This window comes from Coenobita brevimanus, chromosome 103 (genome assembly GCF_032717465.1).
Source record: "Coenobita brevimanus isolate Jiangsu-jjx chromosome 103, ASM3271746v2, whole genome shotgun sequence".
Lineage (NCBI taxonomy): Eukaryota > Metazoa > Arthropoda > Malacostraca > Decapoda > Coenobitidae > Coenobita > Coenobita brevimanus.
This window is the reverse complement of record NC_137056.1, coordinates 6131012-6157346: the sequence shown is the minus strand read 5'-3', so window position 1 is coordinate 6157346 and position 26335 is coordinate 6131012. Positions and strand designations below refer to the sequence as shown.

General features: G+C 40.6%; 1 protein-coding gene across 1 annotated transcript in view; it reads right to left on the bottom strand.

Moving 5' to 3' along the window:
* Window positions 1-23427: 23427 nt before the first annotated feature.
* LOC145415577 (protogenin B-like) overlaps window positions 23428-26335 on the bottom strand; it is a 68266-nt gene continuing 65358 nt past the window's right edge. The window contains exons 21-22 of the mRNA XM_080284798.1: window positions 26056-26157; window positions 23428-23778 (exon numbers count right to left, since the gene is read on the bottom strand). Of these exons, the coding sequence (XP_080140924.1) occupies window positions 23428-23778; window positions 26056-26157 (453 nt within the window). The remainder of the gene's footprint in view (window positions 23779-26055; window positions 26158-26335) is intronic.

Below are 26335 nucleotides of genomic sequence, written 5' to 3'. Positions count from 1 at the left end.
TAAAAACGATATTTTTCCAATACCATAACTTGTAAAAAATAACGAATTTTGGACGACTATTATCAAGATATGCATGCATCATTCGTTTCAATATACTTCGGTTAATATTACGGGACCTTTTGTTTCTCATTTCTCTCTTTAGCTTCACCGGACCGTCGCCAAGGCGTTTGGCAAGAATTTTCAGTACCTCAAAGTCTGCAAAGAAACTTAAAGTAAGGATGGTCTGCGTACTGCTGTATCTATCTCATGATAAAATGGAGTACTCTTGTGTTACAGCTGCAAATTTCAAGATGTCAACGATGTCACCACCATGAAGACGTGACCACATCTGCAAGCAACACCTCTGCTGCGATTGGTGCTTTTGAGTATTTTGTTCGTGTTAATACTGGAAGACACTGTTCTGCTGAGAGAAATTCTTGCAATCAAAGGCTTCAAAAGTAAAATTTATCTACTACTGGTCCACCTAGATGTATTTAGTCTGGGGGAGGCGGTGACTGGATCGGAAGAGAGGCGGCCTGCAGTCCTAATGGACCCAGGATCGAATCCCGGCTGGGGCAAGGAACAGTTCAAGGATTTGAATTTTCTAAAAAGCTGATCTACCTGATGACCCGCCGCCATGTAAAAATACCCCCGCTAATACCAATACACCAGTCCTGTATGAGACAGCCCTAGCATGTATTCAATATGGATGGTGGGTGTTAGCGCCGAAGTGGTGACATGAGGTGTAGGAGGACTACTGGACCTTGGGATAGGTCACTGTCCCCGAGAAATAGGCCCTGTAGCATTTGCCCAGAGTCGTACGCGTAAAATATATATAGAGGGAGCGAGAGAGAGAGAGAGAGAAAACGATTTTGTTACATTCGAGTGAAATTCTTGCAGTCGAAAAGTTCAAATCATTTTGCTGTTAATCGTATTCAGCCTCCCGCACAGGCCACACATTATTAACGGCTATATATAGAAGACCAGTCGACGAGCTTTAACCCCTGAACAGCGGGTGAAGACTTGCGCAGCCATTCTTTTCGAACACCAGGTAGCCTACTTTAACTGCCACAGAAATCGCCAGCGTCCACGATCAACCCAATCTGGTAGGAGGTTTCAACGACCCTACCTCCCTAACGCGTATTTATCATGATCATTCTGTCCACCTGAAAATGAGGCAGAATACCTAAAATACCACATCCTTATTTTCCTTAATCGTGTGAAACGTAAGATACATACCCTAATAACTGAAGTAATATCCTGTTACGTTTGTTAATTCTTAAAATAAAACATTAGATATGAATACGATAATGGAGTGAATAAACAGCGAAAAAAAAAAAAAAAATGCTGCCTGGGTGTATGGCTTGTTACATGTAGAACAAAAATTAATTCGCGCACCATAGTGGTGTCAGTGTCATTTTTAAGAATTAACCAAGGATAACGGTAAACAAACTTTCTTGTAAAATTTCGAAGTGAAAATTGGGATTAGCAGTTATTAGATAAACATACGAAATCTCCAGAACTATTTAGGAATAATTTTATCGACTGTCTGTTCAAACGATGGATCAAATTATATCTCGCCAATTCTATAAAATCGGCTGTAGCTAGCTTTCTAAGTAATCATGCCTTCTTCAGATGTTGCCTACAGCAGAGTAATGTGAAAGTTATTATGGTTCCTTATTAAAACAAAATTTATTAACACAAGATTTTCCCTGTTTTAAGCTGTTACTGAAGGATGGTTTAATAGGTCTACGTAAAAATTATTAAAATATACTGATTCCCTATCTCCGGTACAAGTTCCAACTCTTCACATTCCTTCAGGGTAATAAATGAATACCATATGAAAAACAACTAAATATGAGTGAATTCTCTTACCTTCGAGTCAGGTAATAATTAGCTTCAAAAAATTTTACCTCCCCAACTGATGAGGGCCACGTCATCAGACAATCTGCTATTACGTATCAAGTTGGGCGCCATTACAGTTCGGCCGACAAATAAGACATAAAATATCAATGAAATTCAAGTAGATAATAGTCTCAGGTAATTCTGCTCAGAGTACTGTAGTATCTCAACATCACTTTCCTCTGTTTACTATTACTAGCTTAACCCTTCCACCCGATGACGTATATTGTTTTTCAAAGGAGTACAAAGGAAGGCAAACAATCCTTGCAACACAGAGACGATTTATACAGCTCAGGAGAGACTTATCGACCTGGAGGGGTTACGCTAAGATGAATAAAGTTATCTGATAGTACCTGAGAACAAAATTACAAGTGTCATCGGACTGAAGGGGTTAAACAGTAATTTCCCACGAGTTACCACCTCAAATCGTCAAAGGTTAACCCCCTGTCAATATTCACTCACCTCAGTAATTACAAGTCCAGCGTTGGCCACAATAAAGTATCTAACAATTACTAGCTATTTACTTAACACCTATCAATCTATTTATTATTATTATTATTATTATTATTATTATTACTATTACTGCTAGAGCCTTTGTATCTGCGAGCGCGCTACCTAACGTATAGGACCCAAATTTCATGCTTAAGTGGTTCATAAAAGAGCAACTAAAACCAAAGTCGGAAAATAGCAAAAGGGCATTTTATCTATCTGTATTAATGGTCACAAATACACAGCAAACAGAAAATGAAACCAGTAAGCTTGTGAACATTAAAAAAAAAAAAAAAAAAAAAACTCCCATGTGAGAACCACGAAAAAGGGTCCAAAACGACATTCCCGGCACATGTATATACCAGCATGGTTTTAGTTGTGTGTGTGTGTGTGTGTGTGTGTGTGTGTGTGTGTGTGTGTGTGTGTGTGCACACTCAAAACTGGGATTTGACACGCTGAAACGAGGCACAGTGCTGCTGCAGAAAACATTCTGAGCCTTGGTCGTAACACGGCGCGTCTTTCACTTCAGCATTTTTTAAGCGATGTTATTGGTAGAGTGTTTTCTGAAATGCACCTTAACAATGACTGTAGATATTGTGCATAAAGAGACCATGACCAGGGCCGGATTTACCTACTTGTGTGGCCTCAGGCCAAACTGCGGGCCTATACTTATTGTACACGAGCCCTATACTCCGGGCCCTATACCTGTATTGGGGCCCTTATGGCTGTGAATATATGATGAAATACTCGGTGTACACTAGAAACAAGGTTATACGCTGGGACACCGCGCGACAAATTAGTTTCAGTGGGCTCCCAGATACCGGTGGGCCCTAGGCCAATGCCTACCTGGCCTATTGGTAAATCCGGTCCTGACCATGACCATTGCTATTAATAAACTGAGACATAATAGAGTATGCGTTAAGGCACTGTCTCGGTTCAGCTCTGATACATTCATTAACGAATATCCATTTACAACACATACTCCATACCAGTTTCCTGAAATACGGACATCACTATAAAGCTACGTTGGGCAGCGTTTCATAATCAATGCAAGTGAAACCTGGAACTCATCAAACGTTTCAATACAAGCGATGTATGTGTCCATCATGAATTATAAAACAAATGCAAAAGCTGTCATTAGCTCAGATGCAACGGATGTAGAAATGTAAATCCAAAACTTCGCTGCGACCACCACTGCCGTCGAGCGTGCACATTGTCATGAACATAAAAATCTAAATGTCTACATATCAAAGAATTTGTTGTCTTATGAACCCTCTGTTTTTCTTTTTCTCTTAAATAAGGCTAATTTTAAATATCCTTTATTTAAATGCCATATAATGTTAAAAATACTTTATTTAAATGCCATTATTGATTTATCCGAGAAACGTGAACGCATCAGGACTATTAATTATTCTCCTTTGACAGTCACAAACCGTGGCAACTGAAACATCAACAACCCAACCCTTCAGTCATCAAGAAAAAGGCACCAGAAACCTCGAAATAATCGCTTAGACCTAAGTTGCAGGGTAAGGTTGCCAGAAATACCTCTCGTGAGACATGGCCCTTATGACCACGATGGGCCTGGAACATTCCACACTATTTTTTATAGCTAAGGACCATATACTCGTAGACAGACACTGCATATAACATACAGTACTCCGTAACTGTTCTCCACTTATACGGTACTAATATTCTCCAGCCATAGGCCTACTGTGGCATCTCTATACAGCAGGGAAGTTTCTGCACACAATGCCTACCATCACTAAACTATGCTTGATTTGATTCACCCATTACCCTACATATTTTTTTTTTCATACAACAGGCCATATGGTACTTAAACAATTATGACTGATAATAATGATGATGGATCACGGGTGAATTCTCTTGCAATGTTATCATACCATATCAACAGATGCTGCTGGTAAATTTAGCAGACAACAATGGGGAGAGAGTACAGGAGCAGAGCAAACTCTGTCGTTAGGGAGGGCAACACATGGAATGGTGAAATAAAAACAGCGTGATGATGGGAGATGAAAATTTAAAGTGGAACGGGGGGGGGGAAGGTTGGAACGATGGAGAAAGGGCGATGTGAAGTGACGTTTGGAAACAGTCTGCAGGAACGATCAAGCCTGGTCAGAACCGTGAGATGGTGAAAAGGTATTACGGCTGTAGCGCTGGTGATAAGTTCTGGGGGGTAATGGTGACAAGGTAATAGCAAAGTCTAATTTTAAATGACAGGATGTGAGGCATGAGTGCTGGAGACTGTGGTGAGGCACGACCAATGTAATAGTGTACTTACCTGTGAGTACACTATGTAGGTGCAGGAGCGGCGAAGCGGCGGAAAAGCACAACACGCACAGTCCTCTCTGCAGGATGCCCAATACGTTCATTTTTGCCACGAAATCCATGGTATACCATAATTACACGAGAATCGACAGTTACAGCTCCACTGATACCTGCTTTGTCAGTTTCCCTAGATTTACGGAATATCGAGTTGCGAAGACACCGACAACACGAGGTCTGTCACACTCTGCAGCTCCGCATTCTTCTTCTTGCTTATTAGGTGACCGTAAAACATACGACGCGCCAGTTGCCCTATCTAAATCTCCCAGGAGCACTTTTTTTTTGTTTTTTTAGTTCATTTTTTTTTTTTTTTAATCTTATTTTGGCAGTCTCCTGTCGATTTTACTCGGCTACAGATTTTCAAATTGGAGATCAACCATGACCATCTGTTAAACACTGTTTCAAAGGGTTCCTCCAATAATCGTCTGGGGATGGCAGTAATATAATAACTGTAATTTAAATGACGTCCTAGAGTCGAAGTGAATTTAAAAATTCTCAATATCCTAAGAATGGTGCCGGTGCTGGTGGAGGGAACCATATGGATCTAGCAGGAATAAATAGTCGAGATATTCGTAGTAATGGCGACAGGTTCTATATCCTCTTCTCCTCTAGTCCTGACTTATTTTTTTCACCCTAGCTGCATTTTTTTTTTTTATTCTGCCAAATGGTTACTGAAGGTGCCAGCTCATTAGCACCAGGGTTCGAAGTCTTGTATGGTGAACTGGCCCCATTTGACTTCATTTGGTTGGTCAGTAAGGCAATGAGCGTTGCCGGATAACCCATCACAGGTTCAAAGGCCTAGGTTATTGAGATACCATCACGGCAAAGTGTTTCATGGTGTCTGCCCCACCTTTAGCCTACCTTATTATTAAAGGACAATACCTTGTAATTACTGAAAAGGTTTGGAAGTTCTTTTTATGGTAGAATGACAGCCCATATTTGTAACTTCTGTGATAATGTCAACTTAGCTAACAATAAGTCATTTTAATCTATCAACCATTTTATTCAGTTTAGGGAAAACTGTTCAGGAACTGCAGATATTGGATTACGTTTTCATTAACCCCTGCAACATTAATGAGCCTTCCTGAACTGAGTAAAGTAATCTGGAGGTGGCAAGAATAAACTAACTTAGAATATGACAGGTGCACAATGGTTTAAACTGAGTACATAAAGCCCAGAATCTGGATGATTTATGTAATGTCTGCAGCTGATCAGCTGGCATGACACATTAGATAGTGGAGTCACCAGGTCTGCCATCATAATGTGGTTAAGAATTAACATATAGCAGGGGACTTGTTTTCCTCTGTGTAATGCAACTTTTAACCCACTGACTGTGGTGGTTCTGCTTAGGCTAAATAAAATCTGACATTAGCTTGAATACTGTACAAAGTTCTTAATTCCTGCCCAATATGTTGATCAAGACAAGGGTTTAACGTTTTTGCTACCGTGGGTTTCTCTAACTATAGTACAATTATCTTGCACCGCAATTCCAAAGTGGTTAGTGTTGCTAGCTATAAAGCTGCTGGCTTGGCAGTGCAGGGTTCAAATCCTGCTGTGTGCAGCTCTCAAAAAAAAAAAAAAAAAAAAAAAAAAAAAAAAGTATCTAGGGGAGGTAACAATGGTAACCTGGAAGATGCAATGGCCTTGTATCCCACAAGTGAGTGAATAACCACCTCCCACAGGCTTACAGGCCTAAGATACAGAGATGAACACCTTGGCTAAATGCCCAATGGCATCTGTCCCCACCTGTACCATTACATTAGCCACAAGAAAATACAGTACTACACCTCAAATCTGAAATGTTTGGATTCAAAGGCTTTATGAAAAATGGAATATTTTGGAATGTACAATCATTAATGAGAAAATAAGGTAATAAACAATCTACAGAAACAGTTAATACAATGAAGTAGCTTGTATAAGTAATTTACTATGTATTCTTAAGCATGTCCACAAGGGGAATATTCTTTGAATAACACCTGCTGTGGAAGGACAGGCGATATCATGACCCCCTTACTGCATGGACATATAGTTTGGAAACTAGATTTTCAGATCTGAGACTTTGTTCTGTAGTACATTTGCACTTTGCTGTCACACAATTGAGCATACAACCTAAAACTAATAGACTACAAAGGTACAGTATTGGGAATCAATTGTGAAACCCATGGCAAGGGATGAGCATGTTTGGCCTCTCCATATTGCAGAATACTTCTGTAATATGGCGTACCAGATAACCACATTTTACATACAGCTCTTCCATGGATGGAACTCAGAAATGCATTTTTGTCCCCACAGTTTTAACCCTCTGGGTGTGGTTGGTTCCATTCTCCTGAAATATTTGGCATTAACTGGAATATAATGCACTACTATCTGTCTATCTGTCCACATCCTTATCCAATCCTTTATTGCCCAATCTGGAGTGTAAGGGCCCTGGCCAAGGCTACTCTGTCCTCGGTCCTGACATTTAAGGCAACAGTGACCAGTTGGTTGTCCCAGTCATTATGTTAGCCATAAAGGCCAACCATAGCAACATTGCCTTAGCGCCTTAACACAATTGCGCACAAGGCATCTGTTTGATTAATGTACTGAATATATGATAACCACCCACCGTAGTACATGGATTCCTGGGCTACAAGAAACCATTTAGGATGTCACTTGATGTAGAGTCACTTATGACAGCACTACATCAAGAGACTTCTCTGTATCATTACTGAGAGCACTATGTAATGTGGGACGTATGACGATCAAGTCTAATAACCACAGGTGTTTCATGCCCATCAATAATTAGGGGACTGCTTTCCCTCTTGTGATGTATATTTTCTTCATACAGATTTCTTTAAATGTTTTTGGTCTTCAGTAAATAAACCACTGATAAAAGATCATCACTACAATCAATCAATATACAGTATATATATATATATATATATATATATATATATATATATATATATATATATATACTGTATATTCAATCACCATTCATCATCTAATGCAGTGCTGCCTTATGAAGAGCATAAAAGCCTGGGGCTAGGCAAGATGGTCCTGAAATTTAAGAAGAGTGTGACCAGCCTTACTCATCCCTGAGTGGCATCATGTAAGCAACAAACCCCAACCACTCCTTGGATGTAAGCCTGTACCAGCTCAATCCGACTGGAGAGCCTTAATTACCCATTACACAACCAGGTGCCATAATTTGGTTATATGGTTACCACCCAGCAAGGCAAATGGTTTCCTGGTGTACAGGAAACCATTTGGCTTGTTACTCAGTGTAGAGTCGCCCACAGACAGAAGGAAGAGGAAATAATGAAGGAAAGAAAGACAAAAGAGGAAGGAATGAAGGAAGAGAGGAAAAGGCAGGCATCTGAGAGCAGCACTGCTTAAAGTGAGTGGATGGTGAGCGCCCCCATCTATTACCCATATATATATATACACACACACTACATAGTCACAGGTGTCACTCTTCTGCAGAACAGGTAGCAGTGGACAGCTACAAAAAAAACAGTAGTCAACCAAAGACAGAATACAGGTAGACTTCTTTACAAGTCAAGGATGTGTTTTATCACATTTTTTCTTTTAATATAACTGGTACTGTACTGTAAAATGGGGGAAACTTTTGTATGCATGTTTTCTGTAATTTATTCTGGACTTCACAGCTAAACAAAATGTTTAAAAATGCTCAACTTTTTCCACATAAGCTCTGTTCTATAAAATAGGGAAACTTCCACTGCTAGTTTTTCTGGAATTTTCAGTGAACTTCATAACAAAGTACAACATATAAAAAGACAACATAAAGCACTGAATTGATTTAAGAGGAAGATGTACACAAAAAAACAGATGGAGGGATGAAGTACATTAATTTTCCAGGCTAGGATGAAACATACCAACAGTCAACAGCTAACATAATTTATAAAAAGTATGTTGGTATGGACTTTTTCATGAAGTGGAGTAACACATCCTGATGATGGTGGTAAACTCAATTTAGTGAACACAATTAACCAATATTGTCTACACTATAAAATTAGTGCTTACTTTCAGTAGCTTCCAGCATACTGTACTCTTGACTCAGTAACATCATGTTTACAATGTAAATAAATACCAATAATCAACAGTAAGTACTCTGTATATCTATTGCCAGACGTCCCATAAGGGGTGGCCACAAATAAATCGCCTCCAAGCTGCCCTATCCTCCGCCATTTCATTGGCCCCCTGCCCAGCTCACACCCCCCTCTCTCATATACCTCTCCACTCCATCCCTCATCTAATCCTCAGCCCCCTCCTCCCTCTCCCCCTCTCCATCTCACTCACATACATTCTCCTTGTTAGTTTCTCGCTCTCCATCCATCCACATAGCCATACCCCTCAATATATTTCTCCTAACGCTTTCTTTCACATCCACATCCACTCCACACTGCTCCTTCACTTCCTCATCTGTCAGTCTGTCTTTCCACGTATCTCCACATGCTCCTTCAAACAACTCATTTCCACTGCTCTCACTCTTGACTTGAGTCCTTCCAACAAGGTCCAAGCTTCACTTCTCTATGTTAGAGTTGGTATCACAATACTACCATGCAGTGACTTTTTTACTTCCATGCTCACTTCCCAATTTCTTATCACTGTTTTTAAAGAACCAACAACCTTTCTTCCTTGTTGTACCCTTTCAAGCACTTAATCCTCCAAGCTTCCATCCTAACTCATCACACTACCCAAGTAGTTAAATGCACTCACATTTCTATTTCCTCATCATCCAACCATACTGTACATTCAGTGACTTCATTTCTCTCAAAAACTATAACTTTACTCTTCCTTACGGATACCTTTAGATTCCGTTTCTTACACACTCTCCCAAACTCGTTCACCAAGCCTTGCAGTTCCCCTTTGTCTTCACTTAACAATACAGTATCATCTGCAAACAACACTGCAGGATGTTTCCAAATGCTGTCCTCTCTCATTAGGGCTGTTCCAACATCCTTGTACTTCTTTTATAATGCCATCCATTTACAGACTGAACAGCCATGGTCACATGATACATACATTTCAATCCAACATTCAGATATAAAAGTTCACTCAGGTCACTATCCACCTGCACTGCTGCCTTAACACCCTCATACATACTCTTCACTGCATTCAGCAACTTCCCATTTACTTCATATATTCTTAATATTTTCTACATTCCTTGTCTATCCACTCAGTCATAAGCTTTCTCCAAATCCATGGAGGCTGCATACAACGTCTTTCCCTTCTCTAGAAACTTTTCCGCTAAAGGCCTAAGGATAAATATCTGATCTACACAACCTCTTCCCTTCCTAAAACCTCCCTCTTCTTCTCCAACTAATTCTTCTGTTATTTGCCTAACTCTGCCAATAAGTATCCTGCCATATACTTCCCCTATTACACTAAGAAGACAAATGCCCCTATGATTACAACACACTACTTTTCCCCCTTTTCCTTTGTACAGGGGAAGAATTATACCTGATTTCCAATGCTTTATCATTTCACCACACACCCACATCAGTTCTTGGGGTTTTCCCAATTTTGACTTCATTGCTTCCACTACTTCTATACTACTGACTCTTCCTCCCTTCTCACCACCCTCTTCTCCCAGCCATTCCCCAGTCACTTATACTTGAATTACTTTCATTCTCTATGTTTAACAGTTCCTTAATGCATTCTCTACATCTGCTCATTTTTTCTTCCTTCTCCACTACCAATCAACCATTTTTATCTTTTACTCCCCTACTTACTTCTTTATCACCCTGTCTAACTCTCTTTACCTCCTTCCAGAACATTTGCTTATATTCCCTCCACTTTACACTCAAATTCCTTCCAACTTCCTCATCAACTCTCCTCTTTCTCTTACTAATCTTTACACCTCTCTCTTTCTCTCTACATATAACTCTCTCTTCCATCTCTCAACTTCCTCCATGCCTCTGTTTCCCATCCATTCACTTTATGCTTTCTTTTGTGCCACAGCTTGCCTCACCTTTTCATTCCACCATGCTGTTCCTTGAAGTGAAAAAAATAAAGAAAATTACCAAACTGAAATACCCAATGTTCATCAAATCCATTGTCTTGTTTTCCAGCCTACGAACACCCTGTGCCTTGATTAAGTAACTGTATCAATAATCTGTTCAGCACATGAAGTTGTCCAAAATGTCGGAATTTCTAAATGACAAAAATTACGCCTTACCAGAATTGCCTTCGGACAGAACTGGATTATAAGACGAAGTTGTTCTTAAGAACTCCTACTAGACTGTACTCTACTGCATCTTGCTTGTGGACTTTTCGTACAATGCATATCAGATGTTCATAAAGTTTCACTAAATATAATAAATGAAGATAAAATTTTGTGCTTGTGTATTAAAGACACAGGGTATTGAACTTTCAGTTGTAATGGTAATTTATTTTTAATCATCTTTTTGGGAACAGTCTGAAAGAGTCTAGGCAATGATGCATTATATAACACAGTACAAATAATTTGTGTTCTGATGGATATGATGCTATACTGAGGCCACATACAGTCAGCAAAAACAAAAAATATCACGACATTCCCCAAGTGAGCCTGAGCATTTTCGTGAACAACCGACTCACGAAGCACTCATCAGCAAACACTCAGGAACTTGGCGAGGCTCTAATTGAATATGTTGGCATTTTCTTTTGGCTCCAAGCTTTAAATGTCGAAATATTTTTTTTGTCCAACTGTACTGAGAAGTCACCACTGCAGCTGTTGCCTGGAAGCCTTAGGCAAGGTTTGCATCATAACCAAAGATTTTTGTATTAATTATAAATTTTACAGACAAAACTTGTTCATCCCAATGGAACCTTTCTTTTGGTGAAATGTAGACAGGATACAAGAATTTTTGTATGCTGTATTTTATAAGTGTTGACTGACAACAGGAATTTTGTACATCATTAAAAAGTAAACCATGGTTAGTTTGACAAGTGACTGTTCATGGTGGGACCAACAGTTTGCTGTATCTCCATGTGCAAGACGCCTCAGCCTCCTCACACTTTCCAAGAATGAGCATTTACTGGGACGATCATCATTAGGAACAAATAAAGTATCACCGGAATGGAGTTTCACAGGTTCGGAAGTATATATATATAAATAAATCCATATGTATGTATATATATATATACCTGTTTGGCTGCAGGTACTGCTTGGCTGCTCCTCACTACAGTTCAGGAGGGGCAGGAACTATTGGAAGTGTTCGACACAAACACTTGACATTAGTTAAGAAAATTATAAAATAAAACCAAGAGAATGAGTGAGGAGGCTATAGTTTTCTGGTACAAAAATAACCTGACATATGTACTCTAATTGAGTTAGATGCTGGCAGGGTTGAGCTGCTCTTCACACAACACTGCCTTGTATCTACCATCATCCAATTTTTTACAAAAAGACTAATTTATCTGACTTTTATAGCTATGAAAAAAATATCAAATACAGTGATGTCCTTACCAGCAAAGTCAGTAATGATCAGAGATGTAATCAGCTATAAAACTTTAAACCTGCTTGCATGCACATGGGATACATCATTAAAATATCCATGGCCACAGTTGCTGCTTCATTCATCATATACCTTTCATTATTGCAATCACTATATAGGGCCAGTTTCATACCAACACACACACACACGACAAATTAATTTAATAAATTACAAAAAACTGTTGTGTTTACTGAGGTCGCAAGTCAAGACATCACCTACGAGGTAGGGTAAGGTATATAATTAAAATTATCTGCTGCAATTTGTCCCCTGCTTTCTATGGAAAACTGATAAGTTAAAATCTAAGGTTATTCAACAGCTTTGTGGAAGTCAAATTAGGCTCATCAAGTAGGTAAGCAACTGAGATGTACACCTGACATTAAGAGAGAGCTCATGGTAAAAGAGACTGAACACTGAGGACATTCTGGGTTGAAACTATACATAATCATCCAATTCATCATGTTTCTAAATGCTTGTAAGAATATAATATTAGACTAGGTCCCATCTGTTCCTCTGCTGCCTAAACCAGCTTACAAACATTTAGCTACACACTGCCATACAAACTTTGGCAAGTAAAGCCAATCTGGAACCAAAATGACAGTTATTCAACCTCTTATACTACAGACTCTCCAGACACCACCACCCCTATCACCCCCCTCCCCTCCAACTGAGAACAGAACTCCATGCAGATGATGGGAAGGGTTAACAACAGAAATAATCTTGGTTCCATACTTGCCTTATAACTCCTTGAACCCAGGTGATGTATTTATTAAAAGTTCATTCTTGCACCTACCACCCAATTTGATTAAGCTTATGAAGGATCTCAAATACTGAAAGAGTTGAAGGCTACACCTAACCCCATCAGTCTGAAAAGCCTATCCAAAGCTCATTAAAACAGTCCAGTAGTAGGAAGAACATACTTGAAAAATACATCTCCAGGCTGAATGTGTTAATATCTGGAGACAACTTCCACAGGTTTGGTGACTAGCACACCTACCACCCCACCTCTCCCTCATTACCCTAGTCACTACAGAAGGACCTCGCCTATGCTGAGTTGCAAAGGAAGTAAAATACAAACTTCCAACACTTCATTAACTTTGCCTATGTGAATTGCAAAGAAAGTAATAGAAACTTCTAGTATTTCATTAATTTTGCCTACGTGAGATGTAAAGGGAATGTGACAAACCCCCTAATTTCTCAAAATTTCATCTATATGAGAAATTATTCCTAGTCAGCTGTTGTTGTTGTTGTTGTTCCTCTTGATGATGCTTCTCTCATCTGTAACAGTGATAATATACCAAAACCTGTCAATGACAACCAAAACACTGACAACCTGAGCTATGCAGTTAAGTATTATTACACAAGAGTTTCAGACTGGCACTAACTTTTTATCACAAGATCACAGATTGTCTTCCATGTTATCTTGGTACATAAGGATTGAATCAGATGTTTTTTCCCATGTTAGTGCTGGGAGGTCATTTGACTTTTAGCATGGCTCACCAATCGTTGATCTTGTCACAACACAGAAGCGCCATACACGTAACATCAGATCTCTTAAAGTATTTTTACCTTTGGTGTTTGAATCTTATGCTTCAAGAGTGGGCCTGTACACAACAATCACATTTTCAGCTGTTGCATTGAGGTTTGACAAAGGGCATCTTTCCCTATGCATTCAACAAGGCCATAAACTACCTTGAAATAGCTAACCATTCTCAATTTACTCTTGACCATCTGAGAGGAAGCCAATAAAGGGTACATGCCCATTTCTGTCCACTAAAAAACTGCTGAAAAGCTTGCATATATGGTCCACCGATTCTCACACCACAGGCGGCTTACACACATAAGCTACTATACCACACACAAGTTACAATAGCTCTGTTATTTTTTTCTTCAGTGTGCTCATTTCTTACATCGATGGACAGATGTTCAAGTTGCGTTGATTAGTACAGGATTCTTATAATTTACATACAGGGTATCAACATTTCTTACCTAACAAAACAGACAAGATTACATTCAGACTTCTCTACCTGTAGTTAGAAACATAACCTAAAAACATAATGCCTCTTTAGCTATGACCACAATAATCTCAGCTCAAATGTGTTGAAGAGGCCAATTGTGCCTTGATCATAAAACTATAATGACAGGGATCTTATAAATGTATGGCAACGCTGTAGAATGCGGTATGAGTGGCTTGGTAATGGAAGGGGTGGTGGGACCAGCGATCAAATATTTTAGGTCAGAGGTTCAGGTGGGGTTCCAGGTAATCAGGTTCGGTCGGACCAGACGGCTGAGGGTGGGAGTCCCAGGCTGACGGTTAAGGGCAAACTGCAGGTGTACTTGTTACAAAAGTATGACCATGAGGAAGCATTGAAAAACGACTCTGCAGAATCCTATACAGTATATTCAATTATCCGGCGTAATGCAGCCAAGCCCTACGCCGGTTAAAGTAAAATGCCAGATATTGCATAGTACCTCCCATTGGCTCAATATTCGGCGTCGAGCCGGATATTGCGTTACTATCCGTCTCGAACCTCTATCCTAAAATCTTTCCCATGAGTTAACATGAAAATTAAGCATAAAATACAATAAAGTAATGATACAGTACAGTACTACTGTAATACAGCGCCGGTTGGCTACCGTTTACGAGCCGGTTGATACACCTCAACGCCAGATATTGCATAGAACTGCCCGTTACGTCCTGTTTTGGTGCCAGATATTGCATAATTTTGCCGGATATTGCTTTAATAGAGCCGAGCCAGCAGCACAGGATACTGCGTTGGGCCGGATGTTGTGACGACAGATAACTGAGAGTTTACTGTACAGTCTATCTACTGCACAGTGAAGGACTTTTATCATATCTTCAAACTGCCTACACCAAAAGAAAGACTTCAGGGATTCTACAGAGTCTATCCACAATGAATGGCATTTAGGAAATCTGCAGGAACTTGACCGATGAACTGGACTCTACACAACTCTAGCCGCCGGCCGACACAAATTGACGCTTGAGCACGTCGGCACCAACAATTGTACGGCTGATTTGAATGGAGGCGATGGAAGATTGGGGGAGGGCAGGAGGAGGAGGAGCATCTGACTAAATACATAGCAGACCGACACTGGGCCGAGCAGTTTGTTTCTCTCTCACTCTAGTAAACCAAAAAATGAATGAAGGGTGGACCAAATGTAGCTGTAGGAGGTGAACCAGGTGGGAGGATAGACTAGGCTACCTGACATAAGCCTACCTACTGAGCACTTGACTTTAGCACCTCCGAATAGATTTGTACATTGATAATCAGACTTGGTGTTGGCAGCGAGCATCTCAGTCGGAGAGATGCCCAAGGTAAGGAGTATTGTTCCAGGTTTTGTCTTTCGCTTCGTACATTTCCTTTGCCGGGTCCGCTCTTTTTTTTTAAGGGTCTGATTCCATCTTCACTGGCAGAGATTATTCAGCTCGGTTAACCCAGGAACTCATTTTCTTTAATCCGATGGGAGAAAACGAATCACGCCCACAGCCCTGCCTCGGACTTGTGAGCACGGCACATGTTGTGGGTTCCTCCCTTACCAAGATGGTGCTGAGAACTGTTACTCTGTTGTGCTTTAGCCATACTGTAGTCAATCAATAATATGCAAATAACAGGCTTAACTTTAGCTCACTTCTACATAAGCCAATAACTTCCACTACCTTGTACATGTTAAGTAGTGTCACTACAATATTTACAAATAGAAATGAGCACAAGACATTTCTCAATACATTAAATTATTGTACAAAATGTATTCCAACCCTGTGTACATGTTAACTTGTACGATACCTTAAAATCTACTATAAATGAAGGGGCATTGTAGGATAAGGGATCCAACCCCAACTGGCTGGAGTAATTCACAAACACTCTGAATTGTTTAAGAAGGCTTACACCCTATGTTGTAATAGAATAGGAGTCTTATTGACAATTCCCCTAAATCTTGTTACATTACCTGCCCAAGACACAAGAGGCTGTCCTTTCTGCGAGCAAATCGGATTCACACCTCGATTTGACCAAGAGGGGGAAACGTAGTGGGGCACGTGAGACAGCCAAAGACAGCCTGCTGGGCCTTGTGGTATGTGGTAATGGCAGGGGGTCATATTAAAACGTGATATACATGATAAAAACCCTACACACAAAATAATGACTGGTTATCATGAAGTAGCTGTGTTAATACGCTCTTGGCTGAGGATGAGGGAGTGTCAGAGGAGCACTGTTTATACTTTTTTTTCCTATCGTCTTGAGCTATCATACACATGCAGCACACGGGAGGAGGGGGGAGATGCGATGCTAATAATCATACAAAAGAACGAGGTAGCATGATATTAGGAATAATAATAATAATGACAATGAATTAAAAAAAGTGATACACAAACAAATAGTCATGAAAACAAATAACACAAGATCTATCATTAATTACAAAGAAATTCTCTAACAGGGCAGCGGTACAAAAATACAGGGCAGAGACAGTCGACAAAAAAAGATAAAACTTTGCTTTTTTTTTCTATTCTTGGTGGCTGGGTGGGTTTAAACATGGGCTGTCTGGAGGTAGCGACAGGAACTGCTTAAAAACTATGGCATATGGGGGGTTGTGGTGGGGTTACGGTTGAGGTTATGGTAGGTTGTATGGTTAGGGTTAAGGAGGGTGGTTATAGCTGAGATTGGGCTGTGGTAGCATTACAGCTGTGGGAAATGATAGGCTGTATGGTTAACACTGAGGTTATAGCTGAGTTAGGAAAGATGGCTGAGACAGAGGGAAGAGCTGGAGTTATGAGTCTGATGGGGGTTAGGAGAGGTTAAGGTGGAATTACGAGAGGTTAAGATGGATTTAGGACAGGATGAGGTAGGGTTATGAGAGGCTGAAGTGAGGTTATGAGAGGTTGAGGTGAGGTTAGGAATTATAAGAGGATGACATGGATTTATGTTAGGTCACAATGGGGTTATAATAGATTGAGGTGGAGTTATGAAACGTCAAGGTGAAGAGGTTCAGATGGTGTTATGAAAGGCTGTGGTAGGGTTATGCAAGGCAAAAGGGAGACATGAAAGGCTGAGGTGAGATTATGGGAGGCTGAGGTGAGGCTTAGTGAGGATAAGTTGAGGTTATGATAGGCTGAGGAGACTATGAGGGGCTAAGGTGAGAATATGAGAGGCTGAGGTGAAGTTAGGAAAGGGAGCTTATGTGATGTTATGCACAGCTAAGGTGGGGTTTATAAATTACAAGTTGGGGTGCACTTAGGAAAGATTAAAATGTGGTTTTGAAAGGATAAGACAAGGTTATGCCTGGGAGATAGTACAGGTTGCAGAAGAGTTAAGAGAAAGGTTAGCAGTGTTTGGTAGAGTTAGGGTTGGAGTCAGGAATGGGTTACCAGGGTGTGGTAGAACTAGAAAAGGAGTTAAGAATAGTTATGGCATGATCAATCCACTGAGCCAGGGGATATCTTTCTTCATATCATTTGTGCAATCTCCTGATAATTTTATTCAGCTTAGGACAAACTTTTTGGACTGGAAGGGTTAAATATAACCTTAATAAACTCCATCGGTATGAGAGGCCTATCCTAAGTTCAATAAAATCATCTGGAAGGAGCAAGAATAAAATACAAAACATATCCTCAGGCCAAACCAGTTAAGGAGGTTAAAAGCAAAGTGAAAGGTTACCAGGATTTGGGAGCAAGTTAGATGTGAAAAAAAATAAAAAAAATAAATAAAGTTGAGGAGAAGAGTACTGGGACAGAAGGAAAGGGATGTAAGATGGTGAAGCTGACTGACATAATCATCTCGATTGGATTAAAAGAAGGAAAGGGAAGGATCAGGTTTAGTAGTAGAGGTGTACTAATTACTAATAAATATGAAGTTACTCTGGAATTATTAAGCACTGGAAAGATAAGACAATCTAGCAGATGGATTTATTGTGAAGAAATACTTTTAAATTTTTAAGGTAAGACAAATCATTTCACAGGGATGGGATACCAAGGTTGAAGGGAATAAAGGAATGACAGAGAATGGAATAAGGATCTGGAAATAGTTAGGAATGCATCTGGCAGACAGGGAATTAGCATCTGGATGGAAATTGGAAATTAACATGGAAACACCAGTGGAAAAAAAAAAAAGGGTTTGGAAGGTACAATAGTAGGAATGATGGCATACAAGAATATAAATTATGTAGAGGATGAAGCGTAGAGGAGAAACAGAACACACTTAGGGTGAAAGGTATATGTGCAGACAGGAAGGAATGACAGAAAGAAGGCAAGGATCTGGGGGAAAAAGGGAATGAGGAGGGGAATTAAGGGCAGCTATTGAAAGGGCTTTTTTGCTTTACTGAAGGGTTTTTTTTTTTTGCAGAAGGGGGCGGGGGGAAAGGCACAGCGGAATGTAGTGTTTGTACAATGAGCTCCCTGAGAAAACAAAACCGCGGTGCCTTTCCTCCAGTTCCTCGCTTGTCAACGGGCGACACATACAAGGTCCCTTCGCCTCAAACTGGGCCCTCCATTCATGAGGTAGAAATCATGTGCATGAAGCAGGGTTGTTCCTCTGCATCTGCTCCCTCCAGCCTGGTGTCACTTCTTCAAAATTTGCAAACCCCTCATAATTGGTAAAAACTACTTCAAAATCTGCAAACTTCCTAAAAAAAAAAAAAAATGCGTTAGTGTGAAATGAAGATAGCTTGTTGAGAGACTAATGGTAAAAGATGGTGAGGTATATACACACATACATAAATACTGCATAAACATACACAACTGGAGCCTATACAGTACAAAATTTTTCATTAGGTCAGCAGGTAGACAACGCTGGAGGGAGAGTGCAGAGTATCCCTCACCTGAGCCGCTAACATTGGCACCCTTTCTGCTAAACAAAAGTAAACTTAGCAGCAAAAACAATAATAATAATAATAATAATGATAATAAAATAATAAAAAAACACAAAATATTCATCAGTGGGCAACAAATACGTATATTGGGTATCTCCGCACGCTGTCATTGAACTGGGGCTCCACACGTTAACTGAGGTAAAAGCCTGAGCTATGTTTCTTACTTGGGAGGAAGGGGGTTCGCGTCACTCTGCCCAGCCAACCTTCCGCTCTTGCGCAGCCAAAAACAAAAACAACTTCTGCCTTTCAACCCCTTACCCTACCACTGATTTGCCCCTCCCCCCCATCCCCACACCCTAGGTTTTCGGACTTTGATACAAGGCCCCGAAAAAGACGTTGCGGGATTGAGAGCGGTGGCTTGCCTGACCAGAGTGACGCACGGGTGAGATTAACGTGACAATCTGACCGAAATGCAGATTGGATGAGAAAAGCACTGAGATTGTTTTCAGTCATTTCCTACGTTTTTACATAGGGAGATGGAGTTAACTGGTGTATGTATATAATAATTAGTAAATGGAATATGCTTTGTACTAAATATTAAAATAAGTCTTATGTATGATTCTCTCTCTCTCTCCCGGTTCACAAGATGCCCCAGGAGAGCAACCAGGCTGACCGACCCCAAGACCCCAGACCGACCTCAAGACCCAAGGCCAATCCAATGCCCCAGTTCGACCAGAAGACTCCAGACCGACCCTAAGATCCAAGGCCGACCCTAAGACCCAAGGCCGACCCTAAGACCCATGGCCGACCTAATGCCCCAGTTCGACCAGAAGACTCCAGACCAACCCCAGGACCCAAGGCTGACCCCTTAACCTCAGTTCAACCCAGAGACCCCAGACCAACCCCAAGACCCAAGGCTGACCTTATAATCCCAGTATGATCACCCCACAACCCCAAACCACCCTTGCTTAAACCCCCCAAATCCCCAAAACAACTAACTGATCCCCATACGAGCTCCCAAATTCTCAACCCTTCAGTTAAATCCCCACATCCTTCAGTGTCCCCAGATACTGTACCACCTCTTCATTTGGCTCTAACCCCCAACTTAACCTCCCATACTGCTTCCTTAGACCCCAGATCGACCCCTATGACCCCAATCCCCACCTCTCTATCTGACCTTTACTCCTGACCCCTTTTATCAACCGCAGGCTCCAGCTCACCCTCAAAGTCTAAAAAGTTACCGCAAACCCTTTGAACAGTTTCATAAGGCAAATTAGCACATGTGGACACCTAACAGGTATAAAAAATTCTGAACCGTTAACAAAATCTGTCACTAGTTAACAGCTCTATTTGTATCCAGCTGTCGAGGCTCAAACGAGACTCAGCAAACGAGGGAATGGCCATAAGTCTTCGGTCTACTGGGTGAGCTGATTGGGCACTGGGGAGGCAATGATTTCACAACCATAAGTCAGCTTTTCATCTATCCTGGCAACCTCACACTTCCACTATAATAACTACCAGTATTTTTTTTTTTTTTTTTTTTTTTAATAATGACCTGTGTAAAACCATGAAATGCAGATACTATGGAAAATTATGAGATACCCAAAGTGTTATGTGGTTTCATCTGGCGAGTACTTAGGTCATCAGGATGGGTTGGATCAGCCAAATGGGTTGTGAAAATTCTGCCCTGGGAGTCTAGGGTCTATTGGAAGTCCTGGTCTGGTACTAGGAGGTTTGTCATTGAGAGGAAGAAAACATTTGCACTCTTCAAAACTGCTGCCACGCAGGTCATCGCCACAGACTTTGCAGTTTGAAATCAGGATCTTGAATATAACTACCATCCATGCATGCAGCACCAAAGACAGAGATGTAGGGTACAATATGTAATCATGACTTTACTTGTGGTTGGGATTTTCTTTGTCACTGGAATATTGCTAGAAACCACTTATGGTACTATCCAGTTAAGCTTCAGCAATATGACAGCACAGCAGATTCTTTTGTGCTACCACGATGTCAGGCCTGTTCTCTGTGGGGCATCCGGTGACAGTGCGGCAGCAATTAGGGCGAGTACCACAGCACCACTTATCAGAAGTTGGTATGGAATGCAATGTGTGAGGTGGGGGAAGGATCAAACTGGTTCATTCAAGCATTTCACATCAACACACTAAGCTACACTCATAAACCATAATTTCTTTATCCGGTTATTTCAACTGAAACAGCAACCACAGGAAATAAATAACTACACAATATGAAATGGTGTCCACTAAGCACTTCTATGTTTCATGTTAACATATGGCCAGTAGTATATTCAGCCAATCATTCCAAGAACTGTAATAAATAATATATGTATTTACAAATGTATAAAACAATATGCGATACCAATGTCGTTTAGCCTACGTGGGTAATAAACATTATTCAACAATTAAATGTTTGAGCTTTAAGAGTCAAGAGAAATTATGGTGAAAAAAAAACAAAAAAACAGAAACAAACAGAGTAAATGAACTAACAGTTCCAATGCAAATACCACTCCAGTTGAAAATGCAAGCTCAGTTACAGAACAGGTGTGAGCTCAAAAGTATTGTGAGTGATACTAAAGGAGTAGGAAGATCAAAACAATGAGATGATGCATTCAGCAGTAGGAGGAAAATGAGTGCAGGAGAGACACATGAATGCATGAAACAGTAAACATGGGTAAAAAGAATGTGAAATAATGAGGCATATATATCTATGCAGATGTAAAAGGGAATCACTATTGGAAGCAGTATTATGGTAAGTCATTATATGTAAAGATTATATATTCTAGAAATATGAACTGACTGACAAGTAAGCTAATAAGTGTATTCAATGTGGGCTGTGGTGCAACAACTGAAATAAGTATAAAATAAAAAACTACTTCCATAAACTGCACTGGCATAATCAGCTTCACTACAACAACTTTAAACAATATAAAATTAAACTGCAAGTGAAATGTTTGCAAGCTTGATCCTTCACCCACTGAGAGGGACTAATTACTGTAAAAATGTTTCAGGTAGCTTCTGCAATGGTGCAAGCGCTAAAATGTGATCTTGCAGTACAGAACAGCTGTCTGTATCTGGATGCTCTTGGTATGAATCTCCCTGATGTCAAGACTGCAATGATTTAAACAGCAATACACAGAAAACATCATACAACACGACTGCTGCCTAAAGTTGATTCTTCCGCGAAAAGTATTAATAAACCCATTATACTCTCATCATACTGTGCTACTTTTGTTACCGTATATAAAAAACAGCAAATTGAACAACGTCACAATTAAAGGTCGTTATTACAGTCTTATCAAAAGAGGTGAAAAGAGATTACCGTCCCTGATACAAATATGGCGGAACACTGAGGTTGTGAGGAAGGGATGAATTTTAAAACCTTTGTGGCAGGTGATGGCCCAGCACAATGAAATCAAACACTTCGACAGACGAGACGGTTGTACTCTGACAATGTGAAGGCTGTATTAACTGTCTTGTACATAACACTCATCCACTTCATGTCTGTCCATTGAGCTGGGCAGATGTCTGGCACTTCAGGTTTTAAAACGCTGGCCCATGGTGAGGATGTGAGAGCGGTCTTTGGGGCTGTGGTGGTGGGGTGGGGGCCCGACAGCTCTCACAGTTGATAGTAATAATAATAACAATAATAATAATAATAATAATAATAATAATAAATAATAATAATGATAATAATAAAAATAAAAACAATAATAATAATAATGAAAAAAATGGGGAAAATTACTCTTGAATCCCAATAAAATGAATTGAAAAAGGCAAAACAAAATCACTGAAAAAAACTATTACTTTGTACTGGTATCGATCAGCCTCGGTTAGTGAAGTGTACGGTGACTGAGAGATTATCCACAATGCTTATGCTGTAAACGCCTAACAACAACTAGCAGCTGTTAGTGGCTACGATGGTGCCTGACCCAGACCCGCTCGTGAGTACCCACACGCTGAAGAGTAACCCACGTGCTGACAATATCTGATGGTTGCAGGTACCCACACTGACCACATCCGATGCCACAGGTACCCAGGCTGACAAACTTGCGATATTCAGAAGTACCCACACTTGAAAGGTACGCCCGCTGACAAGAGGTACCCACACTGCCAACTTGCGATGGTTACAGGTACCTACAGTGACAACAGGTACCAACAGTGACAACAGGCACCTCTAGTGGCAACAGGTACCTGGTGATGATAGGTACCAAGTAAAATCAGGTGCCCAAAATCAACAGGTACCTACAGTGACAACAGGTGCCCTCACTGACAACATTTGTACACTATGGTCAAGGCACAAGCTTATGTCCGCGCGAGGCAGGTGGGTCAGGCCTTGTATACGTATGAATACCCGCATCACTGTCGCCGGCAGCTTGGTTGGCATCCGACGGCTACTGCACCGTGGTGGGGGGTGGCCGGGAGTCAGGGGAGGCAGGTGGTGGTCCCTTTTGACAACCACCACTCCCCCCAGTTGCCGCCAGTGCCCCCTCGCTATCAGTACTCAATGTGGTTAGGTTGGTGACATCGGCAGCTCCCTCTGTCGCACTGTGGTTGTCGCTAACATGGTGCTGGTGTGGTGACAAAGACTGTGGGGGCGGGGAGACTCTGGCCCCTCCCCGCCCCGCCCTCCAAGTACCACCCTCAGCTCCCTCCACGTGGTTCTGGAGAGGGCTAGAGGGGGGTTTTGTAGCCCCATTAACTCCACACTCCACTAGACCCTCAATCTCTCCCTCATACTCTCCCTGGAAAATGGACACATAGTTCTGAAAAAATTATCCTTTAACAGTTTTGCTCAAGAAATATAACCTATAGTGTTTATTATAAAGTACCAGCTGATACATTACAGGTATTATGTACTAGTACTGTAATACTGTAAACACAGCCTTTCCTGCATCCTCTTAATATTCCAACATTTCATCCAACCCAGGCTTCTCCATAATAATATTAATTTGAAAGTACAGCACATTTCATTACTGTATGGTATTTTAGAGATGCTCATGTGTAATAAGGAAGTGTAACCTGAAATTACATTTACACTATTTAAGGGTACTGAAATGTAGCAAAGTATGCTTTACACTGATCCCCTGGTTATTCTGCACAACTGGTAACTGAACATGGTGTATGATAACAAATACACAGAACCTATGGGATTCATCCTACCTGGTGTCAAGTACCCCAAGTACAAGCACAAGTTTTCCCTTTTACGATAATTTAGACCCACTAAATAAATATATACGGTTATGGTAGGTACAAGAAACATATATGCATGGTTAGGTTAACAGAAAACGATGAAAAGGGCATAATAGGGAAGAAACATCACCACAGAGACATGAGATGGGCTTGAGCTACGGTAAGGGGTTCTGAGGCTAGGGGGTGGAGAGTTAGTGGTGTCCACCACCTGGGATTAACACCTTGAGCAGGACTTAATCTCTAAATTCCTCAAAGTCATCAGAAACCACAGAAGCTGCAGCATCACTGTTGGCAGAAACCAGCTCAGGTGCACGATAGCAACGTTTTTTAGCCGTAAAATGGACTATAATGAATGGAGTGCAGATTTTCATCTCACAGTGATAACAATAACTGCTATGACCAAGGGATCCCTGTACTAGTCATATGTGTTCCGCAGAATATTGTTCTATAACAGTACAGTACTCTGGCCATTCTGCTAGCAAACTGATCTCTAAGCCTACTAAAGGATAAACTAAAGGGATATTACTGTAACAGCCAGTGGTGATTTCTATGTTCTATGTCATCTGTAAATACAGTAATCTGGTCACTCACTAAATCACAGAGTAAATACTGGTCACTCACTAAATCACAGAGTAAATGCTGGTCACTCACTAATCACACAGTAAATACTGGTCACTCACTACATCATACAGTAAATTCAAGGCACTGTACATGCTGCAACAATACAACTGGATTATCCCTATCATACAAAAACTCACTAAGGTGAATATTGTACGATATGTATCAGCAGATGGGTTTCTACAGCTGAAATCATACAGTGCTGAACAAGTCAATGGATTTTTAATCCTGACAGCTTTTCAGCTCTACTAAACACTGTTACTGATCTCTTAATCTTCACAAACTGTATGTGAAGCAACCTAAGAGGGAAAGTTGCTGAACTGGCATTAACTAATCATGATTTCACCTGTCAGTACACCATTAATTATCAGCTACCTTTCAAGGTACAGAACAGTACTGTACTTGCCAACCACACAGTACATGAAGGCAATGTAATGATTTGATAATAAACTGGTTCACAAATCTCTAATTTTACTTACCTTTACCTTTAACTCCTTCAACCCAAAGATGTCTTTTAAATATATTTGTAATCTCCAGACAATTTCGTTCAGCTTATGAGATATGTCAATTCTGAGATGTTACAAACACCCTTCACTAACTCATTGTAAGAGATCTCCCATGAACTAGGGAAAAAAAAAAATCACCATATGATGGACTGATTACTGTCAAGAAGACATCATTGGATAAAAAGGATTAATAACTGGTCACTTTCTATCCTCCATCTTTCCCAAGCAACCATCCCCTACTGACTGTACATTAAGCAAGTCCTGTCTCCACCCTGCTTCTCTCTCACTGTACATTGAAAATCAATCTGGCAAATTCATGTCAAGCAACACAGATTACTATATCTGGCCACAGATCAGTGTTTTCAGTATGGTTTGCTTAGGAACCATGAGACTAAGTGTCATATTCTAGGCAATTTAGACTTCATAGCATGTTTTTCTTTGCAATTTATTTTGCACAGTAAAACAGCTTAACATTCCCTCCCTTATGTTATTTACAGTATAAAGAACTGTTTTAATATTGACCCTGTTCATATCAATAACATACAATGGGATACCGGATACTGAGGTGTAATATACAGAATAACTCACAAGGTAAAAAGTGCTACCTAGAATGCAGTTCTATCTTTCAAGTCCAAGGAGAGAAAAGCAGCAGATATGACAGACCTTTAACTGGCAAGAGCACCACATGTGAGACAAGACACATACCTGAGCCTGGGTATGGCGTAGGGGTATGTGGTCTCTCGTGGGAATGAACCCATTGCACCGTGGGTTGTTCAATCCGTTCACCCAGCTATCCGGGTAACCCCCCTGATGCACACACAGACATAAATTAGACTTCATTATCTTACCATACACACAGAATAACTTTCTACCTATCACTCTCTCTGTCAACAGCCAGAAGCCTTAATCCCGGAGGGGGTGGCCACAAACTGTCTTCACGTCAAGATATTTGTTTCTTACGGGTGTCCATGTAACAAAATCCCCA